This window comes from Podarcis tiliguerta (genome assembly GCF_965153285.1).
Source record: "Podarcis tiliguerta genome assembly, chromosome: 8".
Taxonomy (NCBI): domain Eukaryota; kingdom Metazoa; phylum Chordata; class Lepidosauria; order Squamata; family Lacertidae; genus Podarcis; species Podarcis tiliguerta.
This window is the reverse complement of record NC_139541.1, coordinates 1320919-1337008: the sequence shown is the minus strand read 5'-3', so window position 1 is coordinate 1337008 and position 16090 is coordinate 1320919. Positions and strand designations below refer to the sequence as shown.

The window sequence follows — 16090 nt, the reverse complement described above, 5'->3', positions numbered from 1 at the left end:
AGGCAACCCTGTAAAGGGAAGGGGTTTTTTAAAAAAAAAAATTAGTGCTTTATTGTTTTTATGTATGTTGGAAGCTGCCCAGAGTTGCTGGCAATCCAGTAAGATGTGTGGAGTATAAATAGTAATATTATCCTTATGGAATGGGACGTCCCTATTTTCATCAGAGAAGTGTTGGAGGGTATGCTGTATTGGAAGGACTTCCGTTCTAAAATATCGGCCTCCAAGGACTGTAAGGTATCTCACTGCTTCGGGCATCAGTTTTACGGAGAAAGGAGGCCTTCGATCCCAGGCCCTTTCCTCTGGAGCCCCATCGAGGTCACGCCATCCTTTCAGCCCACGTCTCGAAACACGAAAGCGCTCTCTGCGTCTGGATCGAATGCCGAATTTATCTGAAAATGTGTTTGTCCTGGGGGCGCGCTCTCCAGGATGCCGGCTCGGAGGGAAGGAAGCGCGGGCGGGCGAGGAAGTGGCCAGCTGAGGCGAGCGAAACTGGGAGCGACGAGCCGCGTCTCGGGTGGCGGGAGCTCAGCCCTGCCGGGCCCGCGCGGCGGAGCGGAGGGAGCCAACATGGCCGCCCGGCCGGCGCCTGAAGCTGCAGGCCTCGCCTCGTCCTCGGAGCCCGCGCCCTCGCGCGCAGGGGAAGTGCCAAGCCGCCCGAGGAGCCGCGGGGCAGAGGGGCTTCGCCTGAGCTTCGTCTGAGGGAGGAGGAGCCAGAGGGCGGCGCCCCCCCCCCGGGCAGAGGAGCAGGAGGCGGGGCTTCGCCGGGAGGAGGCGGGGCCAGGCGCTATAAATGCCCGCGCCGGAGGGCCGGCTCCTCCATTCCGGCGAGGGGCCAGAGCTTCTTCACTCGCGCTTCTCCGGAGTCCGCTCGCTCGCTTGCTTGCTTTGTGGGATCTTCCGCGACGCGCTCCGACCACGCTTCCGCCTCGTTCTCCTCAGCGACTCTCCTCCGGCGCGATGATGAACGGTTTCCGCGACAGCAGGATCGATGAGGGCACCTTCCTCTTCACCTCAGAGTCGGTGGGGGAGGGGCACCCAGGTGAGCGCCCTCGCGGGGGGGGGGCGAAAGACCCGCCTGGGGAGGAGCAGGGGGCGCGCGCGGGCGGGCGGGCGACCGCTCTCTCGCTGATTGGCTGCCGTGCTGTGGCGCGCGCCCCCGGCTGCCTGGCTGGCTCGCGTCCGGCTCTCGGAGGCCCGTTTCGGCGGCTGAGGGAAGGGGCAGCGCCACGAGGGCGCGCGGGGGGGGGGCTGGGGTCTCGGGCGCCGCTTCCAGGCGCCGCTCGGCCGCCCCGGACAGGAGCGGGAGGTTCCCCGCTGCCCCCCTGGATTGCGGGGGGGGGCAGGGTAACAAAGGGAAAGTGCGCGATGGCGGCATGGGAAAGCGGGCTCGGAGCGCGCGCTCCCGCCCGGTGTCGGGGACGCGCCCCGCATTGCAGGCGACCACGTGGTATCCGCATGGCGCGATCTTGGGAGGGACGGTGGGTGGTAGGAAGGGAGCAGCCCCTGAGAAAAGGGATTTTGTGTGTGTGGAAATGGAAGAGAGAAGCCGGAAGCCCAAAACTGCAGCGCGAGCGCGTGTAAAAACGGGGGTGGGGGAGACAAGGACCAAGCGCCTGCCTTTTACATACAGAAGCAGGTGGGCTTTCATGTAAGCACGCACAAACACGTATCTGTCTACGTTACACAGAGTCAAAAAGCAATTCAAAACTACACAGAGCGGAAGACTTCGTTGTCAGCTCAAAACGGCCTGAATTCCCAACGACGCTGGAGGAGGAGGAGGAGGAGACTTGCGCTTTCATTGTCCTTCTCCGCCATGATGTCTGGGCAGAGCCTGCCGCATGCATTGAGGGAGGGCGGGAGTTGGAGAAGGCTGCCCCCGATCCTGGTGGCTGGGCATATGTGCTTTTTTGTACTGTTCTAAAGATAGCCTTTGCCAGGAGGCTACATAGGAACAAGGACTCTTTGATGCAGGGGAATTCAGCTTTGGCCATTTCCCTTGCTGCAGGAAAGGGGGGGGGAATGTTGCACCTCTGTTTCTGCCATGTGGTGGTTGAACCCATGTGGCTCCATTGAAAAATAGCACCTTGTAGTGTTTTCAGTTGGGGGACGACTGCTGGATAGCTGGCTGCCTGAGTATTAGGCAGAGAACAGGGCAGAAAAGCATCGCTGGTGCTTTTATTCTGTTTTCCAAGGCACAGTGAATGACATCTGTTCTTCTGACTTTGAAATCCACAATTCTAAGTGCCTGTCCTTTATACTTGCTAGACCTTTGTTCCCTCTGTAACTCATTCCCCTAGGGAGCTATTTTAGTTTCTTGCTTAGAAGTTGCCCACTATTTTTATGTGCTTAAATTTCTGTAAAATATTCTGATTTGGGCTTTCTGACTATGTTCAAGTTCTTCATACTGTGAAACTAGTCAAATGAGTATGTCATGCAACTGAACTTTATGTAGATTAGGCATTTGTATTGACAACTTAGTACTGTCTCAGACTTAGCCATATTTAGGAATCCTGTGCTGGTGGTAATTTATCCTCACTGCCATCTTGTTCTCTCTGGATTAGATATAGGATGACACTAGTCTGCATTTATAGCCGGCAGCCTTGTGTGCAGACAATGCTTCTGGCAGTAACCGATTCTACACATTAAACAAATTCATGGCTTTTGAAGTATGCCTTAGAATTTTGGTTAAATATTACTCTTAAATAAAGGCTTCATGTGTCTAGACCACTAGCTGAAGTGTTGCTGGTGGGGAGCCTTATCTGTGGCACGTTGAGGCCTCAGAGGTACGATGGCTAAATCCTGACCATTGAATGAAATGGTAGATCACATCTGAAGAATGGCTGTTAAGGACTATGTGTCAGGCTGTGTTGATCACTGAAGCATACATAAGGGGTTGTAAAGCATTTTGGCATTCCAGACTTGAGTGCTCTATAATAAATTTCATTGCAGTGTGGGTTGACTTTGCTGGTTGAAAGCAGTTCTAATTTCAAAATGGCAAGTACAGTCATACCTTGGAAGTTAAATGGAATCCGTTCCGGAAGTCTGTTTGACTTCCAAAACGTTTGGAAACCAAAGTGCAGCTTCTGATTGGCTGACTTGGATGTTCGAGTTCCAAAGAATGTTCGCAAACTGGAACGCTCACTTCCAGGTTTGCTGCATTCAGAAGCTAAAACGTCCGAGTACCAAGGCATTTGGGATCCAAGGTACATCTATAGATCAAAATTAGGATTAGATTATGTAAAGTTCTACAGAATTGAGTTGGTGTTTTGTAACCAGGTCCTTTCATTCTGCTTCTAGAAACTTCTAGAAAGTCATCAATGCAGTATTGGAGCAATTGAATCTTAATGCCAAGATGCATGGTTGGGTGTGAGGCATCATTTGTTAAGGGCAGCAGAATAAAAGGCAACATGTATACCTTGAAGGTACAAACTGTGCTTGGATGCACAGCATTAAAATTTCATCTCAAACAGTGCAGTTTCCATGTGGAAACCAGTGGGTAGGAAATACAGAGAGCTGCAAGGTTTAGTCAACCAAAACCAGGTTTGTGTGTCTAGAGGGAATGAGGAAAGCTTGAACTTGTTCTGTCAAGCATTGCCAAGTTTTGCTTAATTATAATTTTCCCCACTTCATTCATTGGTGCCTAATTACTTCCCAGGGTTTCTGCTGAACCATTAATGTCAAAACTAGCAGTTGCAACAGGTTAGCAGGAACCAGTGGCTGTTCCTAAACCAAGGTCTCCTTTAAAGTCCTCTATCTATGTCTGTTACCAGAAAACAAGCAGATCAAGCTTTCCTGGGAAGGGAGTTCCATATTGACACAAACAGCTGTTCTTTAATTGGTTGATGATACCAGGAAAAAAGTGGTAAAAGGCTCAAACCTGCTTGGGTGTTGGCTGAATACTTTTTAACATGTGACATAGTGGCAACCTTGAGGTCTGAAAAGTAATGGAAGCTGTTTCTGATTTTAGATAAGATCTGTGACCAAATTAGTGATGCTGTCCTTGATGCACATCTTAAACAAGATCCGGATGCCAAAGTAGCATGTGGTAAGTTCCCTTGACCATTATGGGAAGAAATGGAATCTGTTGGGAGTGTGGTCAAAGAACTGCAACTCCTCTGTACTTTGAGTTGACAGTTCTGGTTCTGTATTATTTTGCAGAAACTGCTGCAAAGACAGGAATGATCCTTCTGGCTGGGGAGATCACGTCTAGAGCTGCGGTTGACTATCAGAAAATTGTTCGTGAAACAATAAAGCACATTGGCTATGATGATTCCTCAAAAGGTAAGCAGATTGGATTGCTTCTCGCTGTTTTAATTTTGAATAGAAATGTTGAGTGTTAATAAGATTGGGACTTACAAGCATTATGTATGTGTCCTAGGTTTTGACTACAAGACATGCAATGTATTGGTTGCCCTGGAGCAGCAGTCCCCTGATATTGCTCAGGGAGTTCATCTTGACAGAAAGGAAGAAGACATTGGTGCTGGGGATCAGGTCAGTGTTATAAGAGGCTGCGGATTACTCAAAATTTGTTTGTGGTGTACATTCTTAAAACTTCACCTTAGGAAGCTGAAATTCATATCTTGGTTTGGTTACAAAAATAGGGCTTGATGTTTGGCTATGCTACGGATGAGACGGAAGAGTGCATGCCCCTGACTCTTCTCCTTGCACACCAGCTGAACGCCAAACTGGCAGAGCTTCGTCGTAACCATACCTTGCCCTGGCTACGACCAGATTCTAAAACTCAGGTAAATGTTGTCTTTAACTTGCGTTGTCTTAACATTGAAAGGTCTTGAAAATGGAAACCATAGTCAATCTTCTATTAAGGCCTTTTAAACTACAATCAAAGTGTATGAAGAACTTGGACATGAAATAATGCAAAAATTATGTTTTCCTTGATTCCCTTTTAGGTTACCGTGCAGTACAGACAAGACCGTGGTGCAGTCATCCCTATTAGAGTCCATACAATTGTTATTTCTGTTCAACATGATGATAAAATTGGGCTGGATGAGATGAGGGATGCCCTGAAAGAGAAAGTGGTCAGAACAGTTGTACCTGCAAAATACCTGGATGATGATACGGTCTACCACCTGCAGCCTAGTGGCCGTTTTGTAATTGGTGGCCCCCAGGTATGATGAAGGTTGGATTCTTGTCCCTTGCCTAATCTGTACAATTGATGGTACCTTATTGGAAGATCTCAGCTACAGCCTTACAATTCAGAAGCATCATGCTTTTATGACAAATCAAATGCCTTTGCTCCATATGCCATCTAGAGTTGCAGTGTCTAGAAACACAGCACAGTTCTCCTTCGGGTAGCTTTGCCTTGCAATAGACTAGGGGTGGAGAGCCTCTGAACTGCCACATGTTATTGGACTAAAACTTCCTCCCCTGATCATGGGCCACCTTGGCTGGGGGCTGATGCGAGTTCACAATCTGGAGAGCTACGGGTTCCTCATTCCACTCTTATAGACAGGTGCTGTTGTGTCCAGTCAGATGAGATGGACTCTGCAGGAAGGTTGGCAAATAAATAATGAAAAAAATTGCCAATTTCAGGGAGATGCTGGCTTGACTGGCCGGAAGATCATTGTTGATACCTATGGTGGCTGGGGAGCTCATGGAGGTGGTGCTTTCTCTGGTAAAGACTACACAAAAGTTGACCGTTCAGCATCTTACGCTGCTCGCTGGGTTGCAAAATCCCTTGTGAAGTCTGGTCTCTGTCGGAGAGTGCTCGTTCAGGTATGTTCAGTCTGTTGTTTCTGGGCAACGAGATGCATTTTCCCAAGATTTGCAACATTAGTGTTTTCTTCAAATGAGTATTTGGGGTTTAAGATGTTACTTTGATAGTATAGTTGCACAATTTATTAGAAGCTGGGAAGTGTGTACAGTTGGCACTTTCATGATTTTTAGGCAGCTGCAATGCAGCAGAGATGTAAATAAGAGATGCAGGTAATGCTCAGCTGTGTAACAGCTGCTTCTGAAAAATGCGGTCCTTGTATTAATACACCCAGCACCTCCATGATTCTTGCACCTGGAATCAATTCCACAGTAAATCTCAAATGCTGCCTTGCAGTGGCCATTGCAATCCTTGCCTGGTTTCTTAGACTACAGCTCCCATTGTCCTTGCCCATTGGCCATGGTGGCTGGGGCCCATGGGCACCCCAGCAGCATTTGGAGGATGCCACATTTCCAACTTCTGCTCTGGCAAGAGTTACTGGGGTGCCATGCAGTATTTGCCAACTTGATGTGTGGCTGTGCTGTTATGTGTCTTTTCAAAGCACAGTAGGAACGGTAAGTTGGATGAAATAAGCATTCAGAATTCATTATGGAGGTACAACTTAAGGATTAGTAGTAAAAACAACTGGCCAGGGAAGTGTGGGTTGAAAGGAAAGTTGAGAGGGAAATATTGGAATAATGGTGTGAAGAGGAAGAAGAGAAATGGGATACCCTACAAAGTAGCTGAAACCACACATTTTAATGCTTTTGGTTTACATTAACTTTGCTCTTAGGTCTCCTATGCCATTGGAGTGGCCCACCCACTGTCAGTCTCCATTTTCCATTACGGCACCTCCCAAAAGACTGAGCATGAGCTGCTAGACATTGTGAAGAAGAACTTTGACCTCCGCCCAGGGGTTATTGTCAGGTAAAACATGGTGTGCATGCACGTAATATTCAGACAGATAAAAAAGAGGTAATAAGGATGGGACTAGGCATAAACAAGGCATTACCATTTGGCAGTCTGCCCTAAATGTACATGATGTTGCACAATCTCCTACCTTAGACACTTGTCAAAACACCTAGTCTCCTGGGGAGTGGTGGAGACAGTTCCCCAGCACCGCTGTAGAGGAGCTTTGGGTGGTTCATTTTTCTAGAGATAAAACAAAGTAGTGCTTGCTCTTTAATATGTAGTAGTTAAAGCAGAATGGTGTGCTAGTCTGTGCCGCTTTGTCACTGTATAGTAAGGCAAATTACAGTTTATGATGTGACATGCCAGGGGAAGGCACAGAAAATGAGAAGTATCTTAGAATAGCACATTTTGGGGCAAAGGTGGTTGATAACAAAGTAGCTTGCTGCTGTCTGGCCATGATCCCCAGTGAGTTTGGAGTTGCACCATTGGCATACATACCCAAGATTGAAAAGCTATTCTCTTTTAATGCAGCAAGTGGTGTATAGATACAGTAGTATTAAATCCACCCTCGCAAATTGGCACAGCCCTTGTGGCTCTTGCACCGATTTGGAAAGTATGGATAGTGCAGGGATATGAGGATTTCTGTGAGTTATTACAGACTCCTCTTGGGCACTTCAGTCATGTGCTTTTGAGTATTAAAGCTAATTTTCCAGAGATCTTCTGGGTATTTTGGTCCAACCACTGACACCCAAGGCCAGCTATGTTGTACTGTCCTGAAATCAAAGTGTGAAGTTGTGGGTGCTTAGCTCTGCAAACATGGGTGTTCTGAGTGGTGCTACTAACTGCTTCTAAAAGCTCCAAGCTGGAAGTAGGCAGGTTTGGTTGTAATATGAGCTGATTATTCAGATAGGGAGTACCATTCCCAGTGGAGAAACTTGTGGTGATCTACAGTTGGATGTAGCCACTCATAATGGAGGGTAAGTATTCTGTAATGTCAGTTGAGCCCAGGGGCTTAGTTTCCTTGGGATGTATTTGTATTGGCACCCAGAATTGGGAGCAAATAGGTCCCATCTACTTCCTGTGTACAAAGTAGCCGTTGGTCCATGTCTTGGGACTACAGCATTGAACATCAAGTGGCCCCTTCAGTGTAGCTGGTTTTTGCTTTGCTTGATAAATGCCTTGTATTGAGTTACGGACTTGTATATTCCAGGGATCTGGATCTGAAGAGGCCTATTTATCAGAAGACTGCAGCCTATGGCCACTTTGGTAGGGACAACTTCCCATGGGAAGTGCCCAAAAAGCTTAAATACTGAATATGTTGGGCTTCTTTCCCCAGACCTGTTGGTGTACATTACAGAGAAACCTCCAGGCTTTTCTGTGGGAAAGAGCCCCATTCCCTAAACTGGTCCTGTCCTCTGCTCTTAATTTGGCACATTCTGTCCATTGCCATGAATATTAGTCCTCCGGGGACCGCAATTGCACTGTGCTTTCTCCTCTTCCTGGTGTGCTTGACGTATGTGTAGAGCCAGTTGAGCATAGGCGCTATATGTAAAACAGAAAAACAGGCTGTAGTCAAAACAGTGCTTCAGTCTAATCCTTTGTATTGCCCAAAGGCTAACGAGAATTTCCTTCCAACAATGAGCAAGATGCCTCCCTCCTAATGTGCACTGCGTGGTTTCACATAGTCTCTGTCCAGATATCTAGAGCAGGATGGTGCAATGATTGGACCCCCCCCCCCCCCGATCTCTTGTGAGTGAGTCATCGCCGCCTTAGCAGATGGCCCTGCATGCTCCACAAGTTCCATTTTGGAACTCGAGTCTTGTGTGGTTTTTTAACTGAGGCAATTTTGGCCCCACAACTCATGGTATTATTCTCTTAAAATCAGTCAGCACCATACCTTAATCATTTTCTGCTCTTATCTTCTTGGGGGATGTACGTAATAAAGGTTTTTTTTTTAAAAAAAAAAATCCTATGCACAGTTTTAGCACTAGCCAAACCTCACCATCTTTTATTAAGCGGGCCCTTGGCCAGCCTTGTGATGTACTGCAGAGAAGTCACAGGGTTGTACCCGAGGTCTGTAGGCTGCATACTTTTGGCACCTGGAATTTTTTTCTTTAGAAGAGCCAAGAATTTCATGTTGCACAAAACTCCCAGGGTTTATTTTCAAAGCCAGGTCCAAACTGCATTCTGAAGTACTGGCGTAGCTACAGAGAAGCCAGTTCCCTTCAGAGTGTAAGTACATTTGGAAAGGACGTGGGGGAAAACCCTACATACTTGAAATTTTTTTATACTTGCTTATTTATTGTGTTTGGGATAGGGTGTGAGTACAGAGAAGCCCTGGTCTCAAATGGCAGCTTTTTAACTTTATTTTGACACCATAAATTCCTTGACAGTACCCAGCATTCCCTGATAGGCCAAGGTGTCCTACAGAAAAGCCTTGGGTCACAACCTGCAGGGGGTCTGGCTTGTGTAAAACAGGGGAGGGCAGTGCTCAGGATAACTGGCCTTGGGAGAGGCTAACTTGGCTGGTGTTGTACAGAGAAACCAGCTTGTTTACCTGCCCATTCCATGGCAAGTGTCCTAAGCAGGAAGTGCCTTTTGCGTTCCAATTTTTTTTCTGGGCGTTTATTACGTATGTCTGGTTCAATTCCAAGTTGATTTTAAAGTTCTTAATAAAGTGCTAGGTTCTATCTTACTGTGTTGTGTGTCTCTGGTTTGAATGTCAAGGTTGGAGGTGTACTAAGAGGCTCTTGCTATAACTTGCATTGTATACAGAAGAGGGGAAACAAAAGTTGAGCAGGATGAAGTTACCTGCATTTTGGAAGTTTCTTGAATGCACACCATTCTTTATGAAGTCATGTCTGAGTTGGAGCTTGATGCCAATGCATTTACTTCGCTACCTGTGTTGGGATTATTTTAATACTTGACTGAATCCACACCTGCAGAATGCACACTGTGCTGTTGTCAGCTTGTGTGAAATTGGTTATGCAGGTGGCAGCTTAAAACGGCTGTGCAAGCAGCAAACATATAAAAACTATGGACAAGTAGTTATGGACATAGATCACCTGGAGCTGTAAGGGGAAGGAACTAAGCTTCATATGCTGCCAGTAGCACCACCACCATTGTGGCAGCAAACTACAGTGGTACCTCTGGTTATGTACTTAATTCGTTCTGGAGGTCCGTTCTTAACCTGAAGCACCACTTTAGCTAATGGGGCCTCCCGCTGCTGCCGCGCCGCCTCCGTGTGATTTCAACCAATGTGAAGCAAACAGGCAACCAATGTGCTGTTTTTAAAAGGCTCATTTTTGTGGGAGCCTGTCACACATTGTCTGCTGAGCCCAGTCCCTGACCTACTGCCTGTGTAAACTGCTTCCTCAGCTAAAGCCTTTAAGCTGCTTTCCCCACAGCTCTGGTTCTAAAGTGTGTCAGGCAGGCCCATGAGATCCTTTCTAGGCCTTGGTGGCAGCTGCCAGTCTGAACAGCAGCTTTGTGTCTGTGGTGAGATTTTAGTGTAAGTGCAGGAACATGCAGAAATACTGTTTAAGGAAAGGCCACTGAAGTATTTCCACTTTGCCTCTCCTGGTTCTAAGCTACTGGAATGTGAACTAATGAGTGATCTAAATACAGTTCTGTATCATGGGCTCGATACAGACCTGGGCTGAGTACTCTCCTTCCTTCTGGTGGATTGTAGCCTGAAGCTGCAGTTCTGAGAATAAGCTTCATTGTAAACTAATTTTGTAGTTAGCCTTTAAAATAGAATGTCCATTATTCATTCACACACTTCAGTGCATTAAAGTATTCATTGCATTAAATTTATTCTGTTTTTCAGACCTCATTTGCAGCATTTTAGTGAAACAAAATGCTGTTGCAGTTCTAGGCTGTTGAATGCAGAAACTCAAACTTCTCAGTTTTAGGACTAGTGTCTTTTACTGACAGATTTCTCCTTGCAAGTCATGTTAATATTTTCCGTTCCAGTGACTAGGGGATTAGTTATGATTTGCCCCTTAACAGGTTTCCTTTCCTCAGCACCCCCTTTTTCCATTTTATAGCAAAATGGCTCTTATTCTGCAATTAAGAAAAAATAATAATGAAAGGGAATCTGTAAGATTACACCTTGCCCCAAGCAACAAAATTAAGCAGCAATTTATTGCTGTTGTTGCAGCTATTCTCATCAGCGAGCAATAAAATAGGAAACTCAACATTGCTGGAGACTTTGCTGAATAGGACTTCAGTGAGCAAACATAAGAGGATCTTGGCTGTGGAGACTTGCTTGATAATATAGAGCTATTTTAAGTGCTGTCTAGAGCCTCCCTTTTTAATCCAACTTGCTATGAAAAAGCACTGCCTTGACCACGCTGGAAGAGAGCAGTTGTGATGGGTTGCATGGGATACACTTCGTGAAAACAACAATACGGGCACCTGCGTGTTAAAAACTGAATGACTCTTATAAGTAGCTGGGAAATGCATTAAAAATCTGGCTGTCTTGACCTGTAGCTGTGTCAGAGTGTTAAGTCCCCTCTGCTCTGAAATCACTTGGTAGTCTTAGGAAAGACCCTCTAGCCTTTGCCTTTCATCTGCTATATAGAGGTAGTGTTACTTGCCTACCTTACAGGGTTGCTTATAAGGATTATAAGGTAATCGATATGAAACACTTTGAACACACAAAAGCAGCAGATAAGTTCTACATGTGATATAGAGACCACTGTTGCTTCGCAAATCTCTCCAGATAGGGAATTCCATACATCTGAAGAGGCAGTCTTGATCAGCTCAGTTGCTCTCATTCATAAAAGGTAGATCACTGGGCAAGGCCTCTTCCACTGATTTTAAGCGAAGGAAACGAGAGTTTTGCTTGCATGTCTGTGTATAAAGAGCTTCTGGGAACAGCATTTTTAAAAAACCAGAAGAAAGATTGATCTCAGAGAATTTGTTGCCTAAAGGATCTCCACTGGCAAGTCATTCCATAGAGTGGGTGCCACTCAAGCAATAAACCTGCTCCTTGTGGCTGCCCACCATTCTGTTGTGTAGTGTTTCAGATGTGGAAACGAATGGACGGCAGTCCCAGGTCATTCAGGGCTAACACCAGCATCTTGAATTGACCCTGGAACCTAGGAACTGGTGTAAATTAAAAAACGAGGCCTAGCACTTTCCAGGTAAAAAAACAACCCAGCCACTTTGATATGCTACTTTAGTTCTCACATTTCTCTCCTTCCACACTTGGTGTCCATCCACACATTGGAGTCCAGCGGCCAGCAGGAAGGATTGCCAGGAGCTGTGATCCAACAACATGTTTCCCAGTGCAGCCCTTCAGCTTCCTTCGGGAAAGTTGCCAGCGGATTGTTTTTTGCAGCTTGATCTGAACCACATTTAGCAAGAACACCTTACTGCATTTAGTGGAGGTTATTTTTTTAGTTAAGTCTGCATAGGTTTGCAGTCTTTATTATTTACTTGTGGATTTATATCCTGCCATTTAACAAAAATTCAAGCAATGAAACGGGTTGCTAAAAGGAGCAGCAAAATCAGTGAACCTGCTAAGACTATACGCTCCTTTGGAAGAGGCACTGAATGGAACAGGCAGGCATAGCGTGTCACCCTAAGTATTTTGTCCCCTTTCCCCAAGGTATTACTGCCTGAGTGCTCTTGTAAAACACTAATCTTGTTCTGCCCACTGAAAGTAGTTCACAGGTGAGCACTGGGTCATGTCATAGAGGCAATGCATATTGCTGGACACTGCACTGCCCCCTGGTGCTTAAAGGAATAAGTGTACAAAAAGATTTCAGCCTGACTAGGGACACAACAGGAGAAGCGGAGCGCAGAGACTGACAATGATTTCCTAAACCTGAGATCTGGTGGGCAGCCCCACAGTGGGGTCAGAGAAAGGGGTGAAAACTTCCCAGCTGAAATTCCACAAAAAATCCACAATACCACAAATGTTCTGGGTCCCCCCCCCCATGACTACACCTTGTCCAACAATAATGTATTGGGGAAGTGTCACAGAACTAATACAGCAGAATAAATTATCACCAATGCCTTATTAATATGCTGACAATTTAAAAAATTGTTTTTTTTTACCCTTCTATGTCAGCCTTCAGATGTCTTCTAAAAGTTGTTTATTTCCTTGACATCTGATGGGAGGGCATTCCACAAGGCGGGTGCCACTATCGAGAAGGCCCTCTGCCTGGTTCCCTGCAACCTCACTTCTTGCAGTGAGGGAACCACCAGAAGGCCCTTGGAGCTGGGCCTCAGTGTCCAAGCTGAATGATGGGGGTGGAGCTGGTAGACAGCTGCCCTGGACACAGAATTGATCTGTGCCTCCATGGACAGCTGGGAGTCTAAAGTGACTCCCAGGCCGCACACTTGATCCTTCAGGAGCAGTTACCCCATTCAGCACCAGGGAGTCCTCCACACCTGCCTGCCCCCTGTATCCCAGAAACAGTATTTCTGTCTTGTCAGGATTCTACCTCAATCTGTTAGCTGCCATCCAACTTCCAACCATCTCAGGCACTCACACAGGACATTCCCTGCCTTTACTGGTTCTGATTTAAAGGAGAGGTAGAGCTGGGTATCATCCGCATACTAATGAACACCCAGCCCAAGCCCACTGATGATCTCTCCCAACGGCTCCATATAGATGTTAAAAAAAAGTTTGCAAAATCATAGCTGGAGATCCTGGGGGCCTTACCAGGCCCCAATGATGAAGGTGGTTCCGTTAGATTGCAAACCACCTAAAAGTGTCTCCTGCTGCTGTTTTCTGCAGATGCCATAGAGGCGGTGAAGAAGGTCCTCTTCGCCATTACTATTGCCACTTGGTAGGCTTGACGTGTCCGGTCCGATTCAGAATGAGTTTTCCACCACTTGCTCTTTAGCCATCTCAGCGATTGTTTCATTGCCCTCTGCTCTGGGGAAAACCACGGGGCTGTCCAGGCACCATGCAATCAGAAAGGGCACTTTGGAGCCAGACAGTCGATAGCCCTGGTTAACTCCACATTCCAGCGGGCCACCAGGGAATCAGCTGAAAGGCCATCAGCATGGGATAAAACATCTACCACTCTCTGGAAACCATTAAGTGGCAGGGGCAGACCATCCAAATCAGTTCCACCTCCATCCCAGAGGGGAAGGGTTGTGGAGAAGTCCAGTTGCACCAGGAAGTGATCCAACCATGGCACTTCGTTTGTTTTGCTTTTACTTAGTGTCAGATCACCCACATCCATAGAGGTGAACACCAGGTCTATGGCATGTCTGCGCCTATGAGTTGGGCCAAACCTATTCAGGAACAGCCCCATGGAGGCCATGCTTTCCACAAAGTCCTGAGCGGCCCCTTGTAAGGTTGTGTTGGCGTGGATGTTAAAATCCCTTAGAACAACCAAACCAGGTGTCTCTAGGAAAACATCCACCATGACCTGAAGCAGCTCGGGCAGGGAATCCTTGGTGCAGCAGGGAGGTTGATACACCAAAAAGAATCCTGTAATGCCCCTATTTCCCAACTTCTAGAACTAGCACTCAGAAAATTGGGTCTTCCCAATAGGATGCCTGGTGCAAGCTAATGACTTCCTAAAAATCACTGTAATCCCCTCCCCCGCCCATATGATGGGTTGCTGTGCGTAAGAGAAGGCTGGCAGACAAGCAGTGGCAAGATAGGCCCATCTACTTCATTCAACCAAGTCTGTTACACATGCCAGGTCAAGTCCTCCATCCACGATCAAGTCACACACCCCCCCAACAAAGACATCACTCTGGAGAGGCCCTGTGTATATATAAAGGTTTCACAAGAGCAGAATATAGTAGGTACAGAGTTCAGATTCCTGAGTGTCTCAGCTTTCTGTTTTTAATAAGTTTCTAGACCTCATAGCTGTGAAAATTGCTTGAAAATATGGGTCATGCCTGCTGAGATCTCCGAAGCCACAGAGAAGGTTTAAAATTTGTTTATGTTCTTGCATTTCCCATAACTAGCAAAATCAAAATAAATAATGCAAAATAGTAAACATTGCAGAAGAAATGTCGAAGAATACATTGTGCAGATTTGTGAGACTACAGAATGGATAGCAGACTTCAACTTTAGGAGGCTGGTGCTTGCATCACTTTCCTTTACATGTGCAGCATTAGGGTTACCACCTATCAATCTGACAAATTACAGAGCTTTCAAACCTGATAAAAGCAGGAAGTCAAAAAAGGGTTATTGCAGCAGCCATTATCTAGAGCCATGTCATTTTAAACTACTAAACAAAAACAAGACAACTGCTCTCTGTTGCCTAACCCTCCTACTTTCCATACAAAGCAATTCCAGTTTCCAGAGATCAACAAAACAACTTCATAATATTTCTGCACAGTGGTTGCTGGTCTGTTTGGGCAAATGGGACACAGCCCCAAGAACCTCAGTCTGGGGGAGCACTGTTGCACTCAGGTCCTGCTTGTGGCCCCTGTGGGGATGGCATGCCGGAGGAGATGGGCCTGATGCACTCTTCAGCAGCAAGGAGCAGGGGCACAAAACTAAGTTGGCTCTGCCTCTCCTTGGCTGATTCCATCTACCATTTCCCTACCCCCAAAATCTCTACTGTTCCTTTGCCCATAAAATAATAGACACAGGTATATTCCTAAATGATGTTGACATGACAGACACACCTCTGCAGAATACCCTTTGGATGCCTGTTCTATAAATGAGGTGATGGGACCGAAGTGTTGGGTGGGCTATACCACTTCAGACTGCTAAAATGGCTTAGGCTGGTAAGATAGTTGGAGCCATTCCTGGATTGGGATAGTTTGGACACAACTGTCCATGCATTGGATTGGATTACTGTACAGTAATGTGTTATATATGGGGCTACTCTTTGAGGTTGGGCAGGAGGCTTCAGCCAGGATACAAGGTAAGGTAAAGGTAAATGACCCCTAGACGGTTAGGTCCAGTCCACAGACAGCTTTCTGAGTTGTGACCAGCATGACTAAACCGCTTCTGGCACAATGGGATACTCTGACAGAAACCAGAGTGCATGGAAATGCCGTTTACCTTCCCGCTGCAGCGGTACCTATTTATCTACTTGCACTTTTGGGCGTACCTTCGAACTGCTAGGTTGGCAGCAGCTGGGACAGAGCAATGGGAACTCACCCCATTGCATGGATTCAAACCAACCTTCCAATCGGCAAGCCCAAGAGGCTCAGTGGTTTAGACCACAGTGCCACCCACTCCCTCCTGCCAGGATATTAAACCATGCTTTCAGGATTTGCACTGCCTGCCAATCTGCTGCTGGCCCATGTATAGGGTGTTGGTACTAACATACAAAGCACTAGCAGCTCAGGTAGTTTCGTCCAGTGAGGAAAACAAAAACACAAAATTAGACAAATCAAAGTAACGGGCCTTCTTAAATAAGAATCAACAGATCACTAGGTCTGGATGGCAAGCCCCCAAGAATTCTTAAATAACAGAAATGTGCAATTGCTGATCTTCTAACAAAAATATTTAACCTGTTGCTAAGAACA

General features: G+C 46.5%; 1 protein-coding gene across 2 annotated transcripts; it reads left to right on the top strand.

Annotated features, from left to right (window-relative positions):
• Positions 1-772: 772 nt before the first annotated feature.
• LOC310685045 (S-adenosylmethionine synthase) lies at positions 773-9317 on the top strand. Of its 2 annotated transcripts, none has more exons than XM_083456631.1 (9): positions 773-1039; positions 3968-4045; positions 4159-4281; positions 4379-4491; positions 4602-4745; positions 4908-5126; positions 5551-5733; positions 6504-6637; positions 7833-9317. In XM_083456631.1, exons 1-9 carry the CDS (start codon positions 958-960, stop codon positions 7933-7935), a joined length of 1179 nt encoding a protein of 392 aa, XP_083312757.1. In that variant the 5' UTR covers positions 773-957; the 3' UTR covers positions 7936-9317. The 2 variants fall into 2 exon arrangements, with proteins under 2 accessions (XP_083312757.1, XP_083312758.1); XM_083456632.1 differs by lacking the exon at positions 773-1039 and adding an exon at positions 1139-1648.
• The last annotated feature ends 6773 nt before the right edge of the window (positions 9318-16090 follow it).

Coding starts and splice junctions, on each gene's coding strand:
- LOC310685045 (XM_083456631.1), top strand. CDS start 958: ATGATGAACGGTTTCCGCGACAGCAGGATCGATGAGGGCACCTTCCTC. Junction 4,746..4,907: donor GACCAGATTCTAAAACTCAG/GTAAATGTTGTC, acceptor ATTCCCTTTTAG/GTTACCGTGCAGTACAGACA. Junction 6,638..7,832: donor CGCCCAGGGGTTATTGTCAG/GTAAAACATGGT, acceptor TGTATATTCCAG/GGATCTGGATCTGAAGAGGC.